At 42.6% G+C, this 24,530-nt stretch overlaps 2 protein-coding genes across 6 annotated transcripts; both read left to right on the forward strand.

Moving 5' to 3' along the window:
* The first annotated feature begins 529 nt into the window (after positions 1 to 529).
* On the forward strand, positions 530 to 9,655 carry cdc42ep1b (CDC42 effector protein (Rho GTPase binding) 1b). 3 transcript variants are annotated; one of them, XM_076032227.1, is made up of 4 exons: positions 530 to 849; positions 4,562 to 5,084; positions 5,793 to 6,344; positions 8,302 to 9,655. In XM_076032227.1, exons 3-4 carry the CDS (start codon positions 5,891 to 5,893, stop codon positions 8,946 to 8,948), a joined length of 1,101 nt encoding a protein of 366 aa, XP_075888342.1. In that variant the 5' UTR covers positions 530 to 849; positions 4,562 to 5,084; positions 5,793 to 5,890; the 3' UTR covers positions 8,949 to 9,655. The 3 variants fall into 3 exon arrangements, with proteins under 3 accessions (XP_075888342.1, XP_075888341.1, XP_075888343.1); XM_076032226.1 differs by lacking the exon at positions 530 to 849 and adding an exon at positions 870 to 1,213; XM_076032228.1 differs by lacking the exon at positions 530 to 849 and having other exon boundaries at positions 4,275 to 5,084.
* Positions 8,558 to 21,905, forward strand: LOC142892229 (interferon-induced very large GTPase 1-like). Of its 3 annotated transcripts, none has more exons than XM_076032225.1 (9): positions 8,558 to 8,567; positions 13,063 to 13,116; positions 13,218 to 13,252; positions 13,361 to 13,445; positions 13,633 to 14,214; positions 14,925 to 14,965; positions 16,246 to 16,324; positions 16,473 to 16,510; positions 16,591 to 21,905. In XM_076032225.1, exons 2-9 carry the CDS (start codon positions 13,077 to 13,079, stop codon positions 21,349 to 21,351), a joined length of 5,661 nt encoding a protein of 1,886 aa, XP_075888340.1. In that variant the 5' UTR covers positions 8,558 to 8,567; positions 13,063 to 13,076; the 3' UTR covers positions 21,352 to 21,905. The 3 variants fall into 3 exon arrangements, with proteins under 3 accessions (XP_075888340.1, XP_075888338.1, XP_075888339.1); XM_076032223.1 differs by lacking the exon at positions 8,558 to 8,567 and adding an exon at positions 11,822 to 11,962 and having other exon boundaries at positions 12,957 to 13,116; XM_076032224.1 differs by lacking the exon at positions 8,558 to 8,567 and adding an exon at positions 11,847 to 11,962 and having other exon boundaries at positions 12,973 to 13,116.
* The last annotated feature ends 2,625 nt before the right edge of the window (positions 21,906 to 24,530 follow it).

Genomic DNA, 24,530 nt, shown 5'->3' on the forward strand with positions numbered 1-24,530 from the left:
TGGGCCCATTAATGCGGAACTCATAAACTTTTTCGAACTTTTTTGAAGTGAATGGACCACCATCTTGGATTCTGGGGGCTTGGTCCTGCCACTATGCCTCCAATTGATCATGCACCCTGGCTACTTGGTCAAGGGGATACCTTCCAAATAAAGTGAGCATTGAGCGTAAGCCCCACTTCACTTTCACAGGCGATTGGCTAATAGCCAACAACAGGAAGCAGCATTAGATCTTTTTCATTTTTGTTCTTTCAAACATTTTTCTAAAAATAAAATAATGATTTCATATAGTTTGTTCCTATGAATAATACACTTTTTTGATTGATTTGTGATATTATCTTTGTCATCATATGTATAATTAATACATTTTATTAGTCTTTTACAGTGTTTCAAGTACTTTTTATTTATTTTTTTTAATAATAATTTCATCATTTTTTTGTTGCAAATAACGTTTTTTATCTTGATAAATACGTCATACATTAATCTGGATTTTTGCAAGCATGCAACAGTCAATGCATTTCAACGTGAAAGATTCATAGAGGAGAGGAGGGGGCGGCAAAGCCTCATCACTTTTCTCGGATCGGTTCCAATTCGCCATTCAGCATCCATCATTCAAGCTTCCCCCTCTTCCTCCTCCTCCTCCTCCTCCTCCTCCAAGTCCACTTGTCTGCAGTAGCAGCAGCAGCAGCAGCGGCAGCGACGCAAAGCAACAGCTGCTCGCGCGTAACGCTGGTGTCCGAGAGGAAACCGCAGCTCGCGGTGCGACACGAGGAAACTGCAGACTTCGCCATATGCGCAGTGGAGGGCGGCCACAGCGCGAGGCCAGCGCGAGTTCAGGGGCGACTGCGGCGGGTGAGTGACTGCGCAGGGCAAATCAAACCTTTCCGTCGGTTCCTCTCCGCTCCGCTCCCGCTCGGTGCGTGAACAGGACGGACAGCAGCACTCGGAACAAGTCGGATAAAAAAAAACCTCAGTTGGCGCTCTGGCCCGAGCTTTTAAACAGGACGGATGCATCGTGCAACAGGATACGTGCCGTTGGTCTGCTGCTGATGTTGAAAACTTCTAGAAGAAGGGCAAAAAAGAAAAAGTGCGCTGTTGGAAACGATTGGAACGTTCTTCAGAAACTCTGCAGCAACACCATAAGAGATACAGTAGATGACACAGCTGTAACTTATCCTCAATCAGCCCTCTCCTACTGATATAAGCAGCAGATTTGGTAGGTGATCTGGACCATTTCATTGGTAGCACGTTTCCCCATCTGGCCCAAACTAATGACATCCTACCATAAAGGTAAATATACATAATATATATGATGCGTGGTTATTACACCTTCTTGTGGAGTTAAAACATCTATAATTTCATGTGAAGCAGGAAGTAATCTTCTCCAGACGAGATAAATATTGTTTAAAAAGGAGATATTTCAAAAGTATAAACGTATTGAAGTGTCCTGACTCCTACTGCTTGCTAATCTTCACAGGTTAACCTGTTAAAACTGTTTTTTTTTTTTGTAAATGTTACTTTGTCCCAAAGCAAAAAGCATTGTTCGGTTCTGGTGCAAGGAAAATTTCATTCTTCTTTCTTCAATAATATTGTTTTTTCACCAAGGATTTGGGTTAAGCTGGGTTCTTTAAACTCCTAATTTATAGCCTTAAGCATTTTATTTTTCATTGGAAGGGCAATTTTTGCAATTGGTATATTAGGAAAGGGGAAGTTTGGGATGTGTTATTGTCCTTAGCTTAAATGGAATGACCAATTAAACAGTTCGTTCATTTAATTCATTCTGTAATGCTTCATCATCCATATTGCGCTTCACTGTTTTTGGCCTTCTTACTAACAAATTTTTTTTTTCTAAACCTTCATCATCAGTTGCACGACAGTCAGTCAGATGGACGGACTTTCACCGTGCCTCTCTCCCCGTCTGCTGTGTGCACGTCTGGAGAGGCGGCGTTTCCGCCGTGCGCCCTGCTCACGGTGGCCGTTGCGACGGAATGACATGCGTTTGCACTTCTCTGTTGCCCGGAGCTTCATTTCCACGGGCTGCCCACATGTCCACCACGCGAAGACGTGAATAACGGCCCACTTTAACTCTTGGCCGCAAATATTGATCTGGTCGCTGCAGGGGAAACTGTTGGGTTGAGGCGGAGTTCACTTGAAAGTCCTTGAAAGGTGACACGTACGGTGCCCAGTCGTGGCCCCGCCGGTAGACATTATTCACGCCAATCATGCGCTGATTGCAGTGCACGGGCACACGCGGACGCCCTCGGCGGTGGAATGCGGCAGGCCCGGCCGGCCGGAGTGCGTTGCCACGTTGCAACGCGAGGAGACAGAAGTGAAGCTCAGCGGACGTAGTATTTTGGAGCCCGGCACCGATGGTCAGGGCGTTCTGGCCTCACAACCACAGTCTTCTGGCAGGCTTCGCCCTGGGAGGACCCGGCGGGAGGACCAACCGCAGAGTTTTGTTTGTGTGTGTGTGTCCATGTGCGAGTGCTCAGCTGGATCGCCTCCTGAGTCGCAGTAATTGAGCGGACTATCTGATATCACCGCCCGCCTGCCTTTGCAAATTTACGGCCCCGCAGAACCAGATGTTTGACTGGCAGAGTGAGCCTCCGTGCAGCAGTTGGTGGAGGAGAGAGTGTTTGCATATATATGAGTGTGTGTGTGTATGATGTGTCAGGCTCACAGGCTGTTAGACTGTTTAAATGTTCCTCAGTTGTGTGATTTGGTTTGGTTCTGATACAACAAAAGTATTCTGTGCATTGTGGTGCATCCAGAATCAGGGATACAGTGAGATTTGCGTCTGACCGAAAGGTCTGCAAAATGTATTAAAGCAAAGGGGCTTTAAAAACTTAACTTTGACCAAAGAGGAATCACAAAGAGTAAGAAACACTTGTTACTTCTTTTGTTTGCTCCGCTGGGAAGAGAGTGTGTGCTACAAAACAAAGTTCTGGGAGTCAGCCCTTTGTGACATCACTAAAGACACCTCACTGATGCCTCAGCCAGGTGTTGGTTCAGCCCTGCGACTGCATTTCTTGTCCCCCTTCTCGACATGTGGACGGTACAAGAAAGTATGAGTTCAGCAGGATGCTAAAAATAAACAGAGGGTACAAACAGAGGGCTAAATGGGCAGTTTTCTGCAGATTTTTTTTATTATTTATTATATAATGAATAGCATATGGCTGCTTTACTGGAGTCCATTGTGGCTACATGAAAATGGGAAAAAGATGGAATTAGGAAAAAAATAGACAGGACATTACAATGACTTGTTGATGTTTATCTGCTTTCCACCTTCGCCTCACCCGACTAATCGCTCCCTTAATCTACAACACTACTGAGCTGCAGGATCAGACACGGTCAAGCTCAAGCCCAGCGTACCTATTCTCCTTTGCGTGAATGGTTAACTGCTCCGAAAAAGTACGTCACGTTATGTTTGACCCCTTCAATAAATCTTGCCTTCTGCAACAGTCACGCGCAGACTTAAGAGTTATTGCTGCCCTTCAAAACCAACTCTGACAAAAAAATTAAATCTGCCCAGTCAAAAAATGGATTAGCCCAAGATTTCAAGAGGTCAATCCAGCATACAGGAAGAATGGCCTCATCGCCGAGCTCAAATTATTAAATCAGAGGTCCAGATTGGCCTACCTGTGACATCTGCCGCTAACTCCTGTGACATTAATCCAACGCTGGCTGTAGGTCTGGAGAGGTCACGTGTACGGAGCTTATTTGTCCCCCCCAACCTCCCGCGCTCTGTGCGGAAAGAAGCTACTCAGGGTCTATCCAGGAAAAAACACATTTGGCCGTGCTCGGCAAATTGATGGAAAGATGAGGTGAGGTGACCAGTTTTGGCTTTTAAGGCTGTGTATAAAATCTGATAGATACACCAGGCAGCTGAGTGTTGGCTGCACACGGCCAGAGACGGGCTCTCGTTTTACATTTTATTCAGCTGCTAGTTGTAATTGCATAAGCTGACCCTTCACTAAGCCCTCGCCTGCCAGGCTTTTGTTTTGAACATTAGGTTTATGTGGAATATCTGTTTTTTGTTTCTTCTCTTTGCTTAGCTTAAAACGAAAGCTAGCATCTTAGCGTATAGTGCTACTAATTAGTTGGTTGTTTCCACACGCAATACATCCCAGTGTGTAGAAGCTGGCCAAAAAGCAACATATTTTCAAAATTAGTTTCTGTGGACATGCCTTGATGTGCTCTGGGTACGGATGGTGGTGAGTGTGAAGCGTTTCAAACCAACATTTTTTTTTTTGGTGGGGGGCCTGGGGGGACTGTGCAATAACAGAACAGCAAAGCAGAACATTTACATAAGTCTGTAAAGTGGGAATGTACTGCTTTGCTGCAAAACTACAAAACCAGCAAAGGTCTTCACAGTATTTCCACATCAGCTGCTAGTTAAGCATAGACCTCTGTATGAGTCTAAGAAACACGAAGAGTCTTACTAGACCCCTTAAAAAAAAAAAATTCCAGTGGAAAAATCACAAGAAGGTGCTGAAAGCCCAGGAGTCACAAAGTCGTTGCCACACTTTCATATCACTTCTTTTCTCTCTGTCCCCTCTACCAGCAAGCCGCAGGTGGACTGAATGAAAACGCCACCTCCTGCCCCCTGCCTCCACTCACGCACAGACTCATGCGCACACACATGGACCGCCGACGGTGGACTAAGTGGATTGGAGAGGCCAGAGAGCAACCCGAGAGAGGGAGGGAAGACAGAGGGGATTAGCGGCTAATCCAATCCACGGACGGTCCTGGAGAAGCCTCGATATTCTGCCACCGTGAGACTGGCGTGACGGCGGCCAGGCTGCGACGCTTTCCTGTGGAGTTGTCTTTTTTTTTTTTTTTTTCCTGAGACCTCCATTCCTTCATCCGGTGCGAGCCCTTCTGCTTTCTTCTGGGGTGGAGGCAGGCAGCGGAGGGACGGTAAAGTCCTGCTGACGGGATGTCTCACGAACGGTTGGGCACCTCGCGTGGATTAACCTCTTAAGTGGGAGACAGCGCATGGCAGTGGAGTTCCCCCACCTCCCAACTCTCTCCCTGCCCCACGGTTCGGGTGAACTTCCAAGATTCCGTCAGACGGCAACAGACAAGTAAGCAACACCGTGAAGAGTCACGTTTTTGGTATTTCAGCTGTTGTTTGATTGGTTATACAGTTGGAAAAATATTAAAGGTGAGAGGCGGCACCAAAGTCTATCGGAAACTGGTTCTATTAAGTAATCCCACTATTACTCATCCTAAAATTCGGGGCAAAAATATGTTCTTCAAGGCTTCGGCGGAGAATATTTTCCTCACAATGCAAGTAAAGGCAAAGTTCAGTCAGAAAAAAAACAGACTTGCAAATGTTAAAAGATATAAATTTTCTCTCTTTGGCCGTGGATCCCAGCTGAGTTGCTTGGCTACAGTGACTTGTCAACATGTCTGCAGCTGTGGCTAAAATTTGTGCATCTGAACCGTCATTGGGGCGAACCAGAGTGGAGTCGGTTCCAAAGGTCCCAACCGCACGTGGTTCCACGACCAGTACGGTCTTGTAATTCAGCTCGCTTGTTATTTTGGGACCTGCTGTTGTGGATAGGACGGGGTATTTATTTTATTTATCTTTTTGGTTTTATTTTGGACAAGAACACGGCACAATGTGGATGAGAAGTTGGGCGGGTGAAATGTTCACCGAATGGAAAGGGTGGTTAAACAGCTATGTGGAGAATGGATTACATGCATTACCATAACACATTTATGTTTTATCAGCTTCCATTTTTGATTTATTCACATTTTCTCCCCTCTTTGTTTTTTTTTTTTTACAGTGCAGCCCGTGCTGAAATTCGAACTTGACTGACTTGTAAGAAAAAAGAAAAACCTCCCATTCGAGTTTAAGGCACTTTAAAGCCACTCTCCTATCGCCATGAGCCTGGGCAAGCTGCCAGGGATGAAGGGCCTGGGGTCTGGCTCTCAGGGCAAGCGCCGGTTCAAGAGTGAACTCTCCGTGGACATGATCAGCCACCCCCTGGGCGACTTCCGACACACCATGCACGTCGGCCGCGGCGGCGACGTGTTCGGCGACACCTCCTTCCTCAGCAACTACGGCGCCGCGAGGGAGCCCGGAAGTCCGGACTCAGCCAGCAGCTCCAAGACCACCGGCTTCTTCACGCGCACGTTTCGGCACGGCCGGAAAAACTCGGTGGCGAGGCCGCGGGACACGTCGTCGTCGTCGGCGTCGCCGCCGCCGGACATCTCGCCCATCATAAAGAACGCCATCTCCCTGCCGCAGCTCAACATCGACGCCTCCAACGGTTGCCTGCAGAGGGTGCTGTTTCCCAGTTCGGTCAGCACAACAGACGATTCCCTCTACTCGTATGGTGAGTCGATGCCTGTGGTGTGTGTGTGGAGAGAGATTTAACCCAAGACGAGATAATGGAACTAGTTTTTATTTATTTATTTATTTATTTATTTATTTATTTAATGTTAATTCTGATTATTATAATATAAAAAAAACCTGTAATTTTGTAACGACAGTTTTGCAAGGTGAATCGATGCAAACTAAACAACAGCATGCAACTCTGCGCAATAAGATTTCCTAAACATTAAAAAGTTATGCGTGCATATTTTACATAAGACTAATTTACACAACTGCTCCAGGTTGTTTCGAATTTGTTGAACTAAGATGCGATGTTCTCCCCTGGAATGTCAGGAGTCCACGCCTCACTACTTTTCTCCGCTTCTCTTATCAGAACGCGTGTGCTAAAACACACACTGGGTATTTGTTCTCCCCGAGATCGCCTAAGGTCGCCTTGTTTCCATCCCCTTGCAAACGTGCAGAAGGTCCGCCAAAGAGTCAGTTTCAGTAGGAAGCCAAAACCAGTCATGTTAGAGTTGTTAATGCTGTTTTCTGGAGATCAGTGGCTGTTTTTTGGTGGGATAATTAGTTATGTGAGACTGTTCTGAGGATCAGAAAGCGGGTAAAATCTGAAACCTTGTTATCCACGGACTGCATATGGTGAACCCACAAGCAATTTACATACCGAAAATACCCTACACTCAGTGAATTAGTTTAGCTTACTACTTTACGAATGCAGAAAATAGCTTAAAAAAACAGCAAAGTCAAAAACAAGAGTTGTGCAAAAGTGATCAAAATTCTATCAGGCAGTTATCTGAGGAGAAACTAGTCATGATCTATTCTATAAATAAGTGGGTTAAAGACAAAGCCCAAACCGCTGTCAGCACAAATAGCTGCTGGGGGGAGACTGGACTATAAATGTCAATGACACACAGACAGAGAGGGAGAGGGTTGCCCCGGGCCTTTCAACATCCACAACAGAGACACATTCCTCCGGGACGAGCGGCAAAACACCGGGCTTCTTCTGAGTCACCGCGGGTCACCACGGCAACACCTGTACACAACTGGGTCTACAGACAGCAACACGCAGCTGGTTGGAGGCGTTTCCTGTCACGTCTGTGTCCATGTGTCACACACCAACCACACAGCTCATCGTATGCGTTGACCGGTTGGAGAGTATTGGGGCAGCAACGTGCGTGCACGTCGCGGCTGGAAATCCCCCGTCTGTCCAGGCTTCTTACCCAGTCCAGAAGGAATGCGCCCAAAATGGAGCCGTGTTGAGCCTGAACACATGCGGAAGAGCCTTTTTTATTATTGTCACGTGTGGCTTCCTGAGAGGATCATTCTGGTCCCTTTTTCAATTTATTTATTGAAACTGTACACACGATTTCTAGTCTGTCACAACTAAATTGAAATGTTAATTGCAGTGCTAAACATGTAATAAAACTAAAATTAAATACAGCAAAGTATAGTTCCAGCACAACAGTATAAACACAATGCTTCTGCCTTTAGGCTTATAGATGTTTCACTGCAAGTTTCCTGCTAGTTTCTTATCTCCTTCATTTCTTTTCTGCATTTTGGCACCATCTGAGTGGCCAAGTCTTCTTCTTCACACACATATATGTTTGGATTAGCCGTAGCAGGTAAAACGCATATCTAAACAGTAAGGGAGCCATGAAGCAGGAATTTTAAGTAATTTTTTTTAGTGCACGTTGCCCCCCAGTGGTAAAAGAATGTTCTTGCAGTTGTCTCCTCCTTCATAGCTGGATTTTGTCCTCATGTCTCGTCTTAAAAGAGGATGAACACACACACATACACGTGCGCGCGCCCCCGCCCCCCAGGTTTCCTTACTAATAGGTTCCGCTAAATCGTGTGCAGTAGACATTCAAGGAGCCATCCGCATAAATAAATAAATGAACAGAAACATTAAAGATTAATTGCACAGTGACAAGTGTGGTCTGTCCTCTGTATGTTTGCAGGTTTGCAGTCGGGGTTTGTCACTCTCCCTCGCCTCTCCCGCCTCCCAGACAGACACTTCCAAGGTGCAGAGGTCCACAGGGGTTCCATAACAGACAGCGGGGGCTTCACACTGAAGCGCTCAGATTCCCTCACCTCCTTCACTGTGGACCTCGGCCCCTCCCTCATGAGCGAGGTGCTGGACCTGATTGACAACCCCAGCTACCTTCAGACGTCCTGTCACAGCCAGTCTGGGGGCGAGGTGGAGGAAAGGGAGGAAGAGGAGAAGGTGGAGGAGGAAGACGACAGCTCGCTCACAGAGACGCCTGTGCCGAGCCCAGCAGTCAGCTCACCCAGCTCCTCCGTGGGCAGTGGCTCATTCACGAGTGACAGGAACAGCAGGGGGGGCCTGAGTGGCTCTAAAAGGCCAGAGCAAGATAAGGAGAGGCAATCTGAGCAGAAAGCAGACGCGTGCCATGGTTCTCCTCAGAGAGAGGAACCTGCAATGGAGCCAGAGAGGTTCCAGAGGGCGGCGGACGTGCTGTCTCGTCACTACGGAGGAGGCTCCATCAGTGAGGGCCCGAGGAGAAGCACGACCGTCTCTGCTGTCTCCCAACACTGCAAAAGTCAATACGCCTTCTCTGGGGAGGAGGAGGAGATCAAAGTTTAGACGTGTGAATTCTCCACAAAGAGACAAGATGTTGCTTTTGGCTTCGACCTGCTGCCTTTTGCACAGGGTTGCTGTCATGATCTTGTGCAGGTCCTTAACAAAACAAGACGCATTAAGCAACTTACAATGAGGCCTGTTGTTGTTACAGCGGATGACCGCCCAGAGACTTGATTTTTCTAACATGTTGCGATTTAAAGGGAACCAAAAACACTTTGCTTCCGTCTACTCACGTCAGTTAGCAGGATGTACTGGACACTACCAAATGTTTTTTTTTTTTTAATGAAGTATTTTGAATCTATATTTTTCTTGCATTTTCCAGAATCATTTATTACATCACACTGATCATGGTCAACTTCAACACTTATATTCAGTTTCACAGGCTTATTTATCAGTCAATGTGAATGTTCAATAATGCCCATTGAAAAATTGTACATAAATAAGTTGTTGTCAATAGTTTCATAAACTGTAGTGTCAAACTGTACACGTTTTTTTTTTTTTTTTTTTTTAGTTTCAGAACTGCATTAAAACTGATTGCTAACTCAGTAAACTAAAGTAAACTCTTTCAGTATCGTCTTGTCAGTATTTGGCCCTCTGTATTATTTGTTGTTGTTTTTCTTGTTTAAACCTGACACCTGACTCAGTGACAGCCTGGCATGTCTGAAACATAACATCACATTAAATTGCCTCTATTAGTTTATAGAAACTTACATTTTATTCATGTAATGTGTCCTTTTTTCTGTCTTTGTGATCAAAAACACAAAGGCAAACAGATTCATCCACTCATGCACTCATGTTCATTCAATGCCTCTCAATGTGTTTTTATTCATTGTCAAAGAGTAACTTTTATACTGTTTTCAATGTCTCCTGTCAAAGATCAGATTTTTTTTTATTACATCTTCCAAACAACAACAACAACAACAACAGGTTGAACCTGAATTCCTGAACTTCACTTGCTACAGGATTGTTTATGACAAAACTGTGAAAATTCAAATTCTTCAGGTCATCTCCATTTACAAAAGAGAAGGATGCCATTAAGGAATATGGGATAGGAAACGCATGCAAACCACCACAGGCCACCCACTCCAGACACTTTGGGGGAGTAAAACCCTTTTCAAAGATCCACCTAAACCCCATTTGAGTCTTCAATGCATGGGATTGTGTGTGTAACTGCAGTATGCCTAGTGTGAGGTTGTCTAAACAAGGTAGTCAAGTTTTTCTGGAGCCTCTCTTTATTCTACAGAGGCCATTAAGATACTTGGACATTTTATAGTCATTTTTGGAGACAGTCACTCCTTGCAGCAGAGTGAATGTGTGTCGCGGGTGGTGGTTCGAGCACCTGATTGGACACTAGGAGGGGAGAAATAACAGACAAGTGGGGACAGCTGTGTTCGTTCCGCCAGGTGTGATTCACAGGTGCGAGCAATTGGCGGAGGGAGCTTAAAAGGAGTACAACGGGGAGAAGAGAGAACGAACGCTGGCAGAACTGTGAAGCAAGAGTCATGGCTGCTGCATGCGAAGACGAACGCTGCGACAACGCAAACAACACTCGCTATATCCCGCTGAAAGGGACGGTCTGGGGACTTTGTCATTGACTGTGCGATATTTTTCATTTTTCAGTTGGATTATTTCAAAATCTAAATCTACAGCCTGGGATGTCTACTGTCACAATCAGTTGAGACATTCCACGGGAAATTATTCTTACCCCTTTGGGGCGACTTCAAAGTTGGCAACTTTGTCACTGACATTACTGTATTTCTCATTTTTGGTAATGATTAATTAAAGTGGCATGAATGATTTCCCGTGGAATGTCTCAACTGATTGTGATAGTAGAGCTCCCAGGCTTTCCAATGATACCTCACTTGTCAAATTTTACTGTATACTTTTTTAATTAATCATTAACAAAAATGAGAAATACAGTAATGGCAAAGTTGCCAACTTTGAAGTCGCCCCAAAGGGGCATGAATGATTTCCCGTGGAATGTCTCAACTGATTGTGATAGTAGAGCACCCAGGCTTTCCAATGATACCTCAATTGTCAAATTTTACTGTACAGATTTTGAAATAATCCACTTGAAAAATGAGAAATACAGTAATGTCAATGGCAAAGTTGCCTACTTTGAATGTCCTCAAAGGGGCATGAATGATTTCCCGTGGAATGTCTCAACTGATTGTGATAGTAGAGCTCTCAGGCTTTCCAATGACACCTCACATGTCAAATATTACTGTACAGATTTTGAAATAATCCACTTGAAAAATGAGAAATACAGTAATGTCAATGACAAAGTTGCCTACTTTGAATGTCCTCAAAGGGGCATGAATGATTTCCCGTGAAATGTCTCAACTGATTGTGATAGTAGAGCTCTCAGGCTTTGCAATGACACCTCACATGTCAATTTCTACTGTATAATTTAGTCAAAAATCAACCTCAACATAGACATAATGATTCGCTGAATTTTATATGTTGAACAGTGTTGGGATAAGCACAGCCATCTAGTGGTCAAATAGCGGATTTTTTTATTTTTTATTTTTTATTTTTTTTTAAGGAATCGAAACCTAAGAAACACCGCGGCGAATGTGCCGCCAACTTCAGCGTCGTGGACTACGAGGGTCACTCGTTCCTTCAAATTCAAGTAACTTTTTCCTTATCTTTCTCCTTTTTAATCCCATTCTAGTTTTATTCAGGCCCTCGAGTTTTATCTTTTTAACTGGTTGATTGTTTTAGTAGTGTTAATAGTTTTTTTTTTTTTTCATATTGTGCTAAATTGTGACAGGTACTGGATGTTCTGCTAAAGGGCGAGTAAGGCGCGGGGGGGGTTGAGTAGGAAACAGTTCGTTTCCTTGAAATCACGTGGCAAATCCCCACGCCATTTCAACGTAAAGCCCCCGCGTTTCACTTTCACTTTCCCAGGCGCCTCCTAACAGTCCTACCGTATATAACGAGGACGCACGTCGTGTGTCTTTGCAGGAGAAAGCAGGCAAGTTCGCGGTGGCCCAGCGGTGAAGGGGAAACGTGAAGTAAGTGCAAGTGTGCGAGCAGCGTCAAGAGAATGTTTTGTATGTAACTTTTACTTTTCGCGGGGCTGTTTACGGAGACGCGAGCGCAGGCAAAGTGTAGTTGCTTTTTAACGGATAACAAATAAAATGCCTGCCGAAATGTTAACCTCGCAAACACCGTAGAGGCAGTAAGAGTTCAAATAGAATTTGCGCCTTCCGTCATGGAAAGCAGGTGTTGAAACTTCATCACGTGACGTGAATCGTGCCTGAAATGATGGACTGACAATGAAGAATTTCCCCAAAACTTTAATCTGAAATCAAGAAAGCGATTCAATCTCGTTTTCCCATTGTGCTAAGTGATTACCGTAATACCTGATGGGTATTCATGTTTGTGATTATATTGAACACAAAAAATAAACATTGATCTAGGTTACAAGATAAATGTGTGATTAGGAGGACAGACATAGTGGAACTAGACAAACTCACCTTCTCTTCCTCTTTATTGCTACTGCTCTTTGCCTGATCACCTGAAACTATGAGAGAGACTATGGGCCCTGTATATACTGTCTTCCCCCAAGCCCCTCAATTGTTTCCATCTTTAGAAAACATATTTAGCATGATGGGTTAGCCTAATTGCACAGTCGCCTTAGTCATATTTGAACGTTTTCGGAAAACAAGAAAAACACTTTTTTTCTCTTTTTTTCTTTTTTTTTTTTTAGCAAACACATTGGTATTTTTCTCAGATATGACAATTTGGCCAAAAAAATGACATAGGCTATTAGGCTAACAACGACAGAAATTGGTCAAGAAAATGAAGACCAACCCAAAATATTCTAGGCAATCTAATAAAATATTCAATACCATAAAATTGGTATATTTCAGTCGTGTGCTTTTGTTATTGTTTTTGAACTTTGCAATTGTTATATTATATGCACTACTGTTTCAGTAAGACTCTAGCATTTAGATTATAATGTTTTTTCATGTTCTGCCTATAATTTGCACTATGAACCCTAAGGGTCCTGACATTTCAGGCAGATGAAAAGCTGCTAAAATGGAGGAAGACCACCATGAAACCAAGGCAGCAGGAGGAAGAGGAGAAGAAAAAGAAGAAGAAGAAGAAGAAACAGAAGCAGAGATGGGATCTGAACACACAACTCTAGCATCACACAATGAAGGTTATTAAATATTTCAAGACAAGTGTGTGGTTTGTTGAATAGCTACAAGAGTTTTGTATTGTTAATAATCATGGTGTTTTTTTTTGCATTTTGAAACGTAGTGGAATCAACACAGGAGTGTGGAGCCAATTTAATGGTAAGACCTCACACCTATGTTGTTATCTTGTGTCTACACCGTGACAAAACAGATCTACTATGCTTGTATGCTCGAGTAAAAAGTGATGAATTAAATTTTCTTTAACAGGACTCCCTGCAAGACAACAATCCCCCTGAAAATCTTGACAAAGACCCACAAAGTGAGGCTGGAGTCCAAACATCTAATGCAAAAGGTGACATTTTATGATTTAAAAATAAAAATAAATAATAGTCACAAAATATTGAGAAATTATCACCAAACTACTTAAATCACTTTTTGGATTGTGAATACTTTTTTCCTTTTGCCATTTTCTAATTTCACTAATGTCCATTCTGGATCATTTATAGAATAATACCATCAATGTTTTATTTGTCTTTCAGTGCTGCCAGAACTCACACTTGTGTTAATAGGGGACACGAATGCCATTGACATGGGATCAAGCAATCTCTTACTAGAAAATTATGAGCAAGTGTCAGAGTTTTCAACAGAGCTGTATAATTTATGTGGACGGGTGATCTCAGTCACCAACATGCTGGGCCTCCAAAACATTGAATCCTTCCATTTAAATGACACAATCCATGCCTTTCTGTTGCTAATACCAAATGGTCTTCATGTCAGCCACTACAGTTCAGGACTTCAGTGGTTAGAGAAAAACTTTGGCAAAGAATCATTGGACTTTGTAATGACCGTCGTTACTTACAAGTCAGATGAAAAATGTGAAAACACACTGACTGACCTGAAAGTCAATGGAAGTTTTGAAGAAAAAAGATACCACACATGTTTGAGAAGTATGACAGATCCTGGTGAGATTCAAGAGCTTTTAGAAAAAATAGATGGAATGGCCTCTGAAAACAATCCCAGCTGCTATGGTGGGTCCATGCATCATGAGGACAAAGAGCAGATTAACAACATGGACTCAAAATATCTCAAAGACAAAGGCGTCGTCCAGCAAAACTGTGCAGGTAAGTTTGTATACCTGAGAAAGAACTGCAGCTAAATCATTTCTTTCCTCTTTTCAGCATTACCAATAGGATGATATAAGGGTCCTTTAAAAAAATCAGGCAATATTTGTATGGTATTTAACACTTTTCCAGGAATACAATATACTCAGAACATCAGCTATTTACTGTAAAAAAAGAGCATGCTATGCAGACTAAATGTTCTTTTTGTGTGTAATGTATTATAATTGGTATGCAGATTATATATGAAACACATATCAAAGTACTGAAAAAAAGAATTTCACACATCATAGACCTTCCTTTCAGTTTTCGGACTTCCTTTTTGAAAAACGATCCAAGTTTTACAAAATATAATTTTGACAAGTTAAAATTTGTAAATTATCATTGAATTCAGTTATGCAATTCATCTCATCACTGTGGTCTGAAATACTCACTATTCATGTTTTTATAATTAAACATAATAACCACGTATTTTTTTAGCATCAGACTTTTCCTCAAATGTTTTTTTAATATTAGGATTTGAGACCATTATAATTATGTAGAATTTATCGTAGCTCCTTTATAAAGTGTTCTGACATACAGAGTATAGTATAGTGGTATACGTATAGTGGTATTTAGAGTATTATGAGATAAAACTGTGAAAAAACTGAAACATTTAACAAGATAGAAAAGATAACTGATCTCTTTCTCTATTTTGACACGCTTTGTTTCAGGTGATCAGGCAAAGAGCAGTAGCAATAAAGAAGAAGAGAAGGTGAGTTTGTCTGGTTCCACTATGTCTGTCCTCCTAATCACACATTTATCTTGTAAACTAGATCAATGTTTATTTTTTGTGTTCAATATAATCACAAACATGAATACCCAGCTGTTTTGGCCTCTTGCTGCAACCCTTCTCTCGCTCTCTCTCTCTCTCTCTCTCTCTCTCTCTCTCTCTCTCTCTCCCCCTCGCTCTCTCTCTCTCTCTCTCTTTTTAACTTACCTGGGTTTGGGTTGTAGGCCCTGAATCCTTAGCAGACAAGCCCAGAACACTCTCTCTGTGAACACTGTAACCCGCTCTTCTGGGGGCACCCTGAGGCATTCCCAGGCCAGTTAGGAAACATAGTCCCTCCAGTATGTCCTGGCCACTTTCCGGTTGACATGCCCGAACAACCTCCATTGGCTCCTCTTGACATGGAGTATCATCAGCTCAAAGCTTACATTCTGTCAAATCGAAATTTGCCTTTCAGTTTAGCTTAGGCATGGGCAAACTACGGCCTGCGGGCCACATCCGGCCTGCTGCGTGTCTTTGACCCAGTGATACTTGAACCTGGAGAGGGCAAACCATGAGGACAAAAAGGCTACATCATCTGCAAACTGTAGAGATATAATCCTCAGGTCTCTGAACTAGACCCTACCGATACCAGACTGCGTCTAGAAATTCTGGCCATATATATAATAAACAGAAGCAGTGAGAAGGGGCAGCCCTAATGTATGCAAACCCTCAATGCAAGTTGGCCCGACTAACTTACTCACACTCTGTGGTCAGTGGTTTTTCTGAACCACTCTTTGCCTGGCCCTTCACCAAGGACCAGTTTGCCATGGTAAATCCTACCAAGAGCAGATTACCCTGACAACACTGCTCCAAGGATGCTGAGTACATCCTTGGAGCTGGCAACTGTCAGATCCCTCCACCACGGTAAGGTGGCTGTTCCAAGAGGGTTTGCTGCTGAGTTATTTATAAAACACAGTTTACAAATCCATGTCTAGGACCATTATATACACTTGAATGTGTGCACAGAATATAGGCTTCAGCAGTGTTACTGCATACTAACTGAATTTAATTTTAATGTGTTTCTGTTATGTTACATGTTAATAGGTATTACAACTTGATTTAAGTCTTTTTTCAAACTAAAATTCTAATTTGAGAAGGCAGCACTCTCATGAATGAAGTGATAAAAGTTGCTTTATTAAAGTTAAGGTTATCCTGGATGGCACTGGCTGAAGTAAAAGAAAAATACACATTTTGCAATAAACTCTTTGCTTTTGTCTAATTAGTGTGATAAACCCAATCACCCAGCCGAAGAGTCCGACAGCACAACAGCATTTCGACACAAACCAGAAAGCACAGAGAAAGGTAACAATCATAATAAATTATTTAGATGGCACTAAAATAACAATGGAAAGAAAATTAACTCAAGGTTACAATATATGCTAAAAGAATGAATCTTGCGCTAAACAATTGTGCCAAAAAAAACCCCCCACAATTTATTGTTCTCTTGCAGGTACTATAAAAAGAAACATTGATGGAAGAGAGGATACGGTAAGGCTAAATATGTCCACTGTTATATTACTTCCCTTGTGTAAGATTGTTGTGACTATTCATGATTGTTTTCTTTACAGTGCTTATTAACGCCATCTGAAGACAATTCAAAGGGTCAAGCTCAAGAGACATTTGAAATGCTCCTCACCACACTTCAGCTGACGGACAGACACCAGGAAAAATGGACAGCGGATGATTTTCTGAAAATATTGCCACCTGTGAGACAGAACCAAGATACACAAGAGGAGGATGTAGCTCAAAAATTTCTGCAAGGATTGATGTTGTTAGACTACAGAGCCAGATATATACCAGTGAGACAACACAGTCCTGACGGTCCCCAAACAAACCCTGCTCCCGAGCCTGAAAATGGGGAAACAGAGGATGGTGATTCAGACTTGCTTTTTGACACAGAAGACGACGTTGATGAATTCAGAGATTCTCATGTCCATCCAATGGATGTCCAGATGGCAGTATTTCATTGCTCAGACAGTTTCTTGAAGCAGATCATGATCACAAAGCTGTCACAATGTCAATTTGCTCTGCCTCTGCTCGTACCTGATCCAGTGACGATGAATATTGAGTGTCCATTGTGGACTTTCAGACAGATTAAAAAAACCTGGAAGACAACTGAATCCGCCACAGAGAATACAATTACCACGAAGAGCATGCCCATCTGGAAAGCTGAGACGCCCATGGTGTCATTTTTACGCCTGGGTTCACTGTCACTGTCAAAATCTCAGCTGATAAATGCTTTGATCAATGACCGTCACAGCACCTTCTTTCACAGAGAGTGTCCTGGTAGCACCAAGTCTCGCCATTTGATGGAGGGAGTGGCAGAGATTGCGTGGTACTGTCCAGCTGGAAAACCCAATGAAGCCTTTACTGACTGCACTGCCTTCTGCAATCTTCATGGAGATGCAATGTCACTTGAGAAGCAGCGAGACATTCTGACAGAAAAGTCTTCCATCATTGTAGTCTTTGTACCAACACTGAAAAAAGGCAACCAAAGTAGCTCAGTTATCACAGCCCTTTTCAATTCCAAAAAACCTCTCATTTGTCTCATTGTGGATGAGAAATGTAATGCGAGGCAGATGAAAAAGGGAAAATACAAAATGGGTCTGAAGGAAAGAAACCAAGCAGATATTGCTGAAGAGTTGAAAAGAATCATTTGCAGTATTTTATCTGAACAACACGATTCCTTTACTCTTGAAACTATGGCTGAAGTTCCGGGAATCAGAGTGGATGAGAAGAACGACATCTGTCAAAAAACAAAATGTGCTGCAGAAGAAATACAAGAGTTCCTGAAAGAGAAGGATGTTTCTGAGATTAAAGAAAAGTTTCTCCCTTGTCAAGGTGAACTGTGGCACAAGTGGTGCAGCACAAACAAAGAGCAGTATCACCTTGTAGGGCCAATTGAGATGGAGAAAAGTAAAAAGCTAGAGAAAATGAAAAAACTACGTAAAGATCAGTACAAAGCTTCTGACAGGCAACTTATGACGAAATTCATTGAAAGTCTGCAATCTTTTAAATCAAAAGACAAAGCGTATTTTCTGAAATGGACCCAGATCATAATAGATGCCCTCCCCAAGAATGACCTTGCACCAATTCTCCAAGAGTACGATAAAAAGTGGACAGAAATCTTGACTTTGAAAAAGGATCAAAAAGACACTGATCAACAAGAGAAGGAACTTGATATATTATCAAAACAACTGCAGTCAGCAACATTTGGCTTGGAGCACATCTTCAGAGAAATGGGGCAGATCTATGAAGCACATGCATCTCTGGAGAATCCTCCACTGGCAGGAGTGAAGGACTGGTCGAAATACCCTGAGCTGGCTGCAGAGGTACTGATATCTGGACATCCAATGGAGCTCATGGATGGAGATGCAGCTCATGTGCCGTTAATGTGGATCTCCAGTCTTTTAGATGAAGTCGTCAAGAAATTAGGTGACAAAAGAGTTTTTGTTTTATCAGTTTTAGGCATCCAAAGCAGTGGCAAGTCAACAATGCTGAATGCCATGTTTGGACTGCAGTTTGCAGTGAGCGCTGGCAGGTGCACCAAGGGGGCCTTCATGCAGCTGCTCAAAGTGTCAGAAGGACACTTTGATTTTGACTACCTTCTGGTGGTGGACACTGAGGGACTGCGTGCTCTTGAGCTGGCTGGAAATGTGACTCTTCACCACGACAACGAGCTGGCAACCTTTGTTGTGGGTCTGGGAAACATGACACTGATCAACATCTTTGGAGAGAATCCCTCTGACATGCAAGACGTTCTTCAGATTGTAGTTCAGGCTTTCATGAGGATGAAGAGAGTTAAACTGTCTCCCAGTTGTGTGTTTGTCCACCAGAATGTCACAGATATTTCAGCAACTGAACGAAACATGGAAGGAAAGAGACGTTTACAGGAAAAATTGGACCAGATGGCCCAACTAGCTGCCAAAGAGGAAGTCTGTGGTGCTGAGAAATTCAGTGATATCATTGCTTTCAATGTGCAAGAAGATGTGAAATATTTTGCCCAGCTTTGGGAAGGAAGTCCACCCATGGCTCCTCCCAATCCAGGTTATAGCGAGAGCATCCAAGAGCTGAAGAATTTCATCCTCTCTAAAGCTTCTCAGTCTACTGGTGTTCCTCTCTCACACTTCAAAAACAAAGTTGAGGATCTGTGGAAGGCTTTGTTGAATGAAAACTTTGTTTTCAGTTTTAAAAACAGCCTGGAAATTGCAGTCTACAGAAAACTTGAGGTCAAGTACAGCGACCTTACCTGGGAACTTAGAAACCACATGTTGAACATCGAAAATCAGTTCTATACCAAAATTGAAAATGGGCAACTTGAGAGCGTTGTACTAAATGATTTGTATGGAGAAACCAAGACAACATTTGCTAAAATCCAAACAGATCTGACGTCTTACTTTGAGGACAACAGAGACAAAGAAATGCTGTCCCAGTGGCGAGGACGATTTGAGAGCAAAGTCAAAGACTTTCATCAGGAGCAAGTGAAGATCCTGAAAAACAAACTTGATAAGATCATCCAACAGAAGCAAGCTTTTAAAAAGGTTGACAATGAGAGGACAGGATTTGAGAGCAAGCTTATGCAGAAAAGCAAAGAGCTGGCTAAACAATTTAAAGGTAAAACTGATGATGAAGATGAACTTCAAAAACAGTTTGATTCAGTGTGGACTCACTGGGTTGATGAACTAACTAAAGATACCAACCCTGTTGATGACATCAACCTGGAAAATGACAAGACAAGCATCCTTCTTGATCTTGGGATTGAATATAATTCTATTGAGGAATCCAAAAAGTCAGGCAACTTCAAAATAATGTCAGAAATTGGAAATTATTTTCAATATGTGTGTACCAAACACCATGGTGAGAAGGGTTTTCTTCAGAAACACTGGCAGAATGCAAAAGGACATGTTTCCAACTACATCAAATCTTTCTCACACCATGAGCAGGAACTGATCCGGTCATTTATTATTGATGTTGAGAGAGAGTCTGTCAACACACTCATGTGCAAACCTGTTGCAATTAAAGGCTACAATCCAGCTTACTTGGTAGAAATGGCTAAAAAGATCAAAAATGAAGTGACAAAATTTGAGACAGAACAGAAATATGCTCTCAAGAAGGAGTTCACTGTTGATCTTCTTCACTATGTGTTTGACCGAACAGAACATTGGCTTTTAAGGGAACACAATAAATTCCAGTCGAAAAACGATGCACTCACTTATGTTCAGAGCAAGAAAGATGAGAATTATTGCATTTTCCGAAACTTCTGTCAAGGAAGCTCTTCTGTCATGGTGCTTGCAGCATTGGTCTGTGAAAGACTCAAGGCCTCGATTGCTGAAGCCGCCTTTAACCAAAGTGCCGTCAACCTAGCTAATGAGATGAGATGCAGTTCTCCAGCCTTCAATGGCAACAGAAGTAATCTGGAGAAATTTGTTTTGAAGGCGCTGGCGGAAAAAGAAGAGTTCAGTAGTTTCATCACCTACATCCAACAGCCAAGAAGGCAAGTGGAGACTTTTATAAAGGGAGAGGTAGAAAAGTACATTTTTGAAGAGAACACAGATAAAGTGAGGAAAATACTCAAGAAAAATGTTGATGACATGAAAGCTTTTGTAAATAAAGCTTTGCATGACACAATGGAGAAAGTCCAAGCTCAGAGTGGAAAGACTGAAATGTGGTTGGAGGAATTTTTCAGTGCACTGAAAGAGAAACTAACATTCACCATGTCTTGTCAGAGCTTCAGTGACATCAATAATTTGGACTTCCTTAAAGAAGAAATAACAACAGGCATTGAATCCATTGCAGAGGAAATCAGGATTCTTCCCCTTGATGAGATGAAGAAATACAGAATGAAGCCTGATGAAATCCTCATCGAGCAGCTTTGCAACTGCTGCTGGGTAACGTGTCCTTTCTGTGCAGCTGTTTGCAGCAACACCTTAGCAGGTCACAGCCCTTATGACCACAGTGTGCCTTTTCACCGATCAGGTGCAGTCACTGGCAGGCATTATAGAGGAACAGATGAAATGTCTTTGGAATTCTGCACAACAAAAGTTTCAAGTAACATGTGTTTTTACCCGTTTGGAGACCCAGATAGATCTGTTCCCTTCAAATCTTACCGAACTGGTGGTCCAAAGTATGCTTGCTGGAGAATCACTCCTGATGAATCTCGACTTTCCTACTGGAAATGGTTTGTGTGCCGTTTTGAGAAGGAACTGGAGAAATACTACGGCCGAAAGTTTCATTGCAAAGGAAAGATTCCTCATGAGTGGAGAAATCACTCTAAAGAAAAGGCTATTGCAAGCCTTGATCAGGAGCAAGCAGCCCGAGTGGCCCCTTGATACAGTGAGGTCAGAGAACAAAGTTTGTTAAAGTGTGCAGTGTGGGGCATGTTGGGAGTTTAAGAGATCATAGAGGAGTCTAGTATTATTCTGTTCATTGGATTGAAAAAATATTGAGGTGAAATCTTGGTTGCCTTTGTTTTTCTTTGATGATACATTTTTAAAAAAAGAATTAAGGGTTGTGTTTGTGAAACAAATGATAGTTCAATATCTCTTTGATCATCCATCAAGGTGCCTTATGTGGTTTAAAGCATATTCATTGGTTATCGACTTTACCAAAATAATGTGTAAAGAAGGACCACACGGAGAAAAGCAAATAAAAGAAACAAAAAATATTATTGTTATTGAAAAATACAGCTTTATGTTCCTGCAGTACATGCTGTTGTTCTTTCTTGATGCCTTCTTCACAGTGTACGTTTTGACAGAAGGGTTTATTGCAGTGATGATTCCCTTTTGGCTTATTGTTTCTCCTCACATGGTAAAGAAAAACATACCAAATAATGAGGTTTCTGTGATGTATTTTATTGATCAAATAATAAAAGAATTTAAATTCATGTTGTGCTTTGTCCTCTGCTGCTTGAAGAAATTCTCCATGAAGCTGAGGGATCAAATTGCACTGTTTAGATCAGGGGTCACCAACGTGGTGCCCGCGGGCAGGTAGCCCCGAAGGACCTCATGAGTAGCCCGCAGACCTGTTCGAAAAATTGCACAGCTCGTTGAGCTGTGTCTAAAATTCAATTTTATCCAAGCTTGTTAAGTAATTTTTGCTAATTATTGAGAACTCATGAGCTTGATAAGTGTCTTCACATAGAAGAGTATCATTAATAATAATATATAACTCGAGTTTGTTATTTCAGGAGAATCTAGCAAACTGGTAGCCCTTCATACGGCTCAGGACCCATAAAGTAGCTCTCAGTGCCAAAAAGGTTGGCAACCCCTGGTTTAGATTTTATCTTTTATTTTTTTTCTCCACAGGTAACTAAAAAAGACTGGACCGTGCTTTGCAGAGCATCTGTAGGTACATAAACAAAAATTGTTTGAGGAAAATCAAACGTAATACATTTGAAAAAAAAAAATTGACACCAATGACATTGTGTCTTCCGTATAAAGCAGGGGCCGGTGGCTCTTCTGCAGCTCTGCAGTGGCTCCGTTCAGCTTAAAAAACAAAAAAAACAAAAAAAACAAAAAAACATAAAAACAACAACAATGGTTCCTACCGTCACCTTTCAAACCGGAGTATGGTGGACTCTGGTACTTCAAAAAACAGCAGCATTACATCACTAGGTGCTCCGTGCCGACAAGTGGTGTGAAGGCTGTATTGCTTCTGCAGACGTTGAGCCTGTGAGCCTGCGCTCATGGCGAAGGAAGTTACAGATAACTGCAGATCTGTCATGGCAGATATGTAGCAAAAGTCACGTGCGTGAAGACACTGAATTGAGGACTCCGGCCGCAGTTGTAAGGGGGGACAGACATCTGTATTTAACACATACAGATCTTTATCACGCACACGGATTTCGAATATGCACACACGGATGTGGATACGAACACACAGATCTTGATTACACAGACAAATGTTAATACGTGCACATAATACAGAGGTCCACGGGGGTTCCATAACAGACAGCGTGGGGTTTCACACTGAAGCGCTCAAGATTCCCTCGGTCCCTCCCTCATGAGCGAGGTGCTGGACCTGATCGACAACCCCAGCTACCTTCAGACGTCCCGTCACAGCCAGTCTGGGGGCGAGGCGGAGGAAAGGGAGGAAGAGCAGGAGGTGGAGGAGGAGGAAGACGACAGCTCAGCAGTCACCTCGCCCAGCTCCTCCGTGGGCAGTGGGTCATTCGCGAGGGACAGGAACAGCAGGGGGCGCCTCAGTGTCTCTAAAAGGCCAGAGCAAGATAAGGAGCAGAAAGCACATTCTCCACAAAGAGACAAGCTGTTGCTCTTGGCTTCGACCTGCTGCCTTTTGCACAGGGTTGCTGTCATGATCTTGTGCAGGTCCTTAACAAAACAAGACGCATTATGTAACATACAATGAGGCCTGTTGTTGTTATAGCGGATGACCACCCAGCGACTTTATTTTGCTGATATGTTGAGATTTAAAGGGAGCCAAAAGAACTTTGTTTCTAGATCAATTATGTTCATTATGTCTTCGTTCTTCATAGCTTAATTTTTCTCTTGTTAGGACAAGGGTTTTTTCGTCTTGCCTGCTTGATATGTTTTGGTGGAACATCCGCCTTTCTCATAAGAGTCACAAGGTGGCATGTGTGACGCATCTTATCGGCCGATGTCATGGCAGCGCGACCAACCGGTCAGACTTGTCAGGTCGGTCACGCCTCCCACCTTGCTTCCGTCCACTGATGTCAGTTCGCAGCATATACTGGACACTACCAAATGTTTATTTATTTTTTTTTTTTAAGTATTTTGAATCTATATTTTTCCTGCATTTCCCCCGAATCATTTATTACATCATTGTCTTTCTCCTAATCCTACTTTAGAGAAGCATCCTCCTCGGTGCCATATCTTTCATCTCGGTGCTAAGATTGTCTTTAATTATTCACAACATAAGATGATAGTTATAGTTTGGCAGTATTCATTCAGTTTCATTTCTTACGTTGTCTCACTTGGCCATCGCTTGGGCACGTGAAGAGAATGACGTTGGGTGACTTATGAATTATTATTTAGATTATTTAAAGCCGGACGGGCACGGCCCAACGCACGACGGCCAGTAGAGGATACGTGTCAAATGAGACCATTTTAGGTTCATTTGGATTATAACTGGGGGTTGGGTGACCTTTTGACCTTTGCAATATTCTTTAATATCTCAAAAAGTAAAGCAGCACAAACCAGCGCAAATGTAGCACAAAAAATGAGAGACCATTTTGGGTTCCTTTGAACCATATGGGGGGGCTGAGTGACCTTATGACCTTTCAATAATCTTTAATATCTCAAAAACTAAAGTGGCACAAACAAAACTTTTTGCAGCACAAACCAGCACAAAAAAAATGAGACCATTTTGGGTTCATTTGGACAATGTGGGGGGGCTGAGTGACCTCAACTTGACCTTTGCAAGATTCTTTAATATCTGCAAAAGTAAAGCAGCACAAATGAAAATGTTTGCAGCACAAACCTGCAGAAAACAAAGCACAAAAAATTTAGATCATTTTGAAAAGTTTTTA

The sequence above is a fragment of the Nelusetta ayraudi genome, unplaced genomic scaffold (assembly GCF_046127955.1).
Source record: "Nelusetta ayraudi isolate G7.1 ecotype Tasmania unplaced genomic scaffold, CSIRO-AGI_Nayr_v1 ptg000034l, whole genome shotgun sequence".
NCBI lineage: Eukaryota > Metazoa > Chordata > Actinopteri > Tetraodontiformes > Monacanthidae > Nelusetta > Nelusetta ayraudi.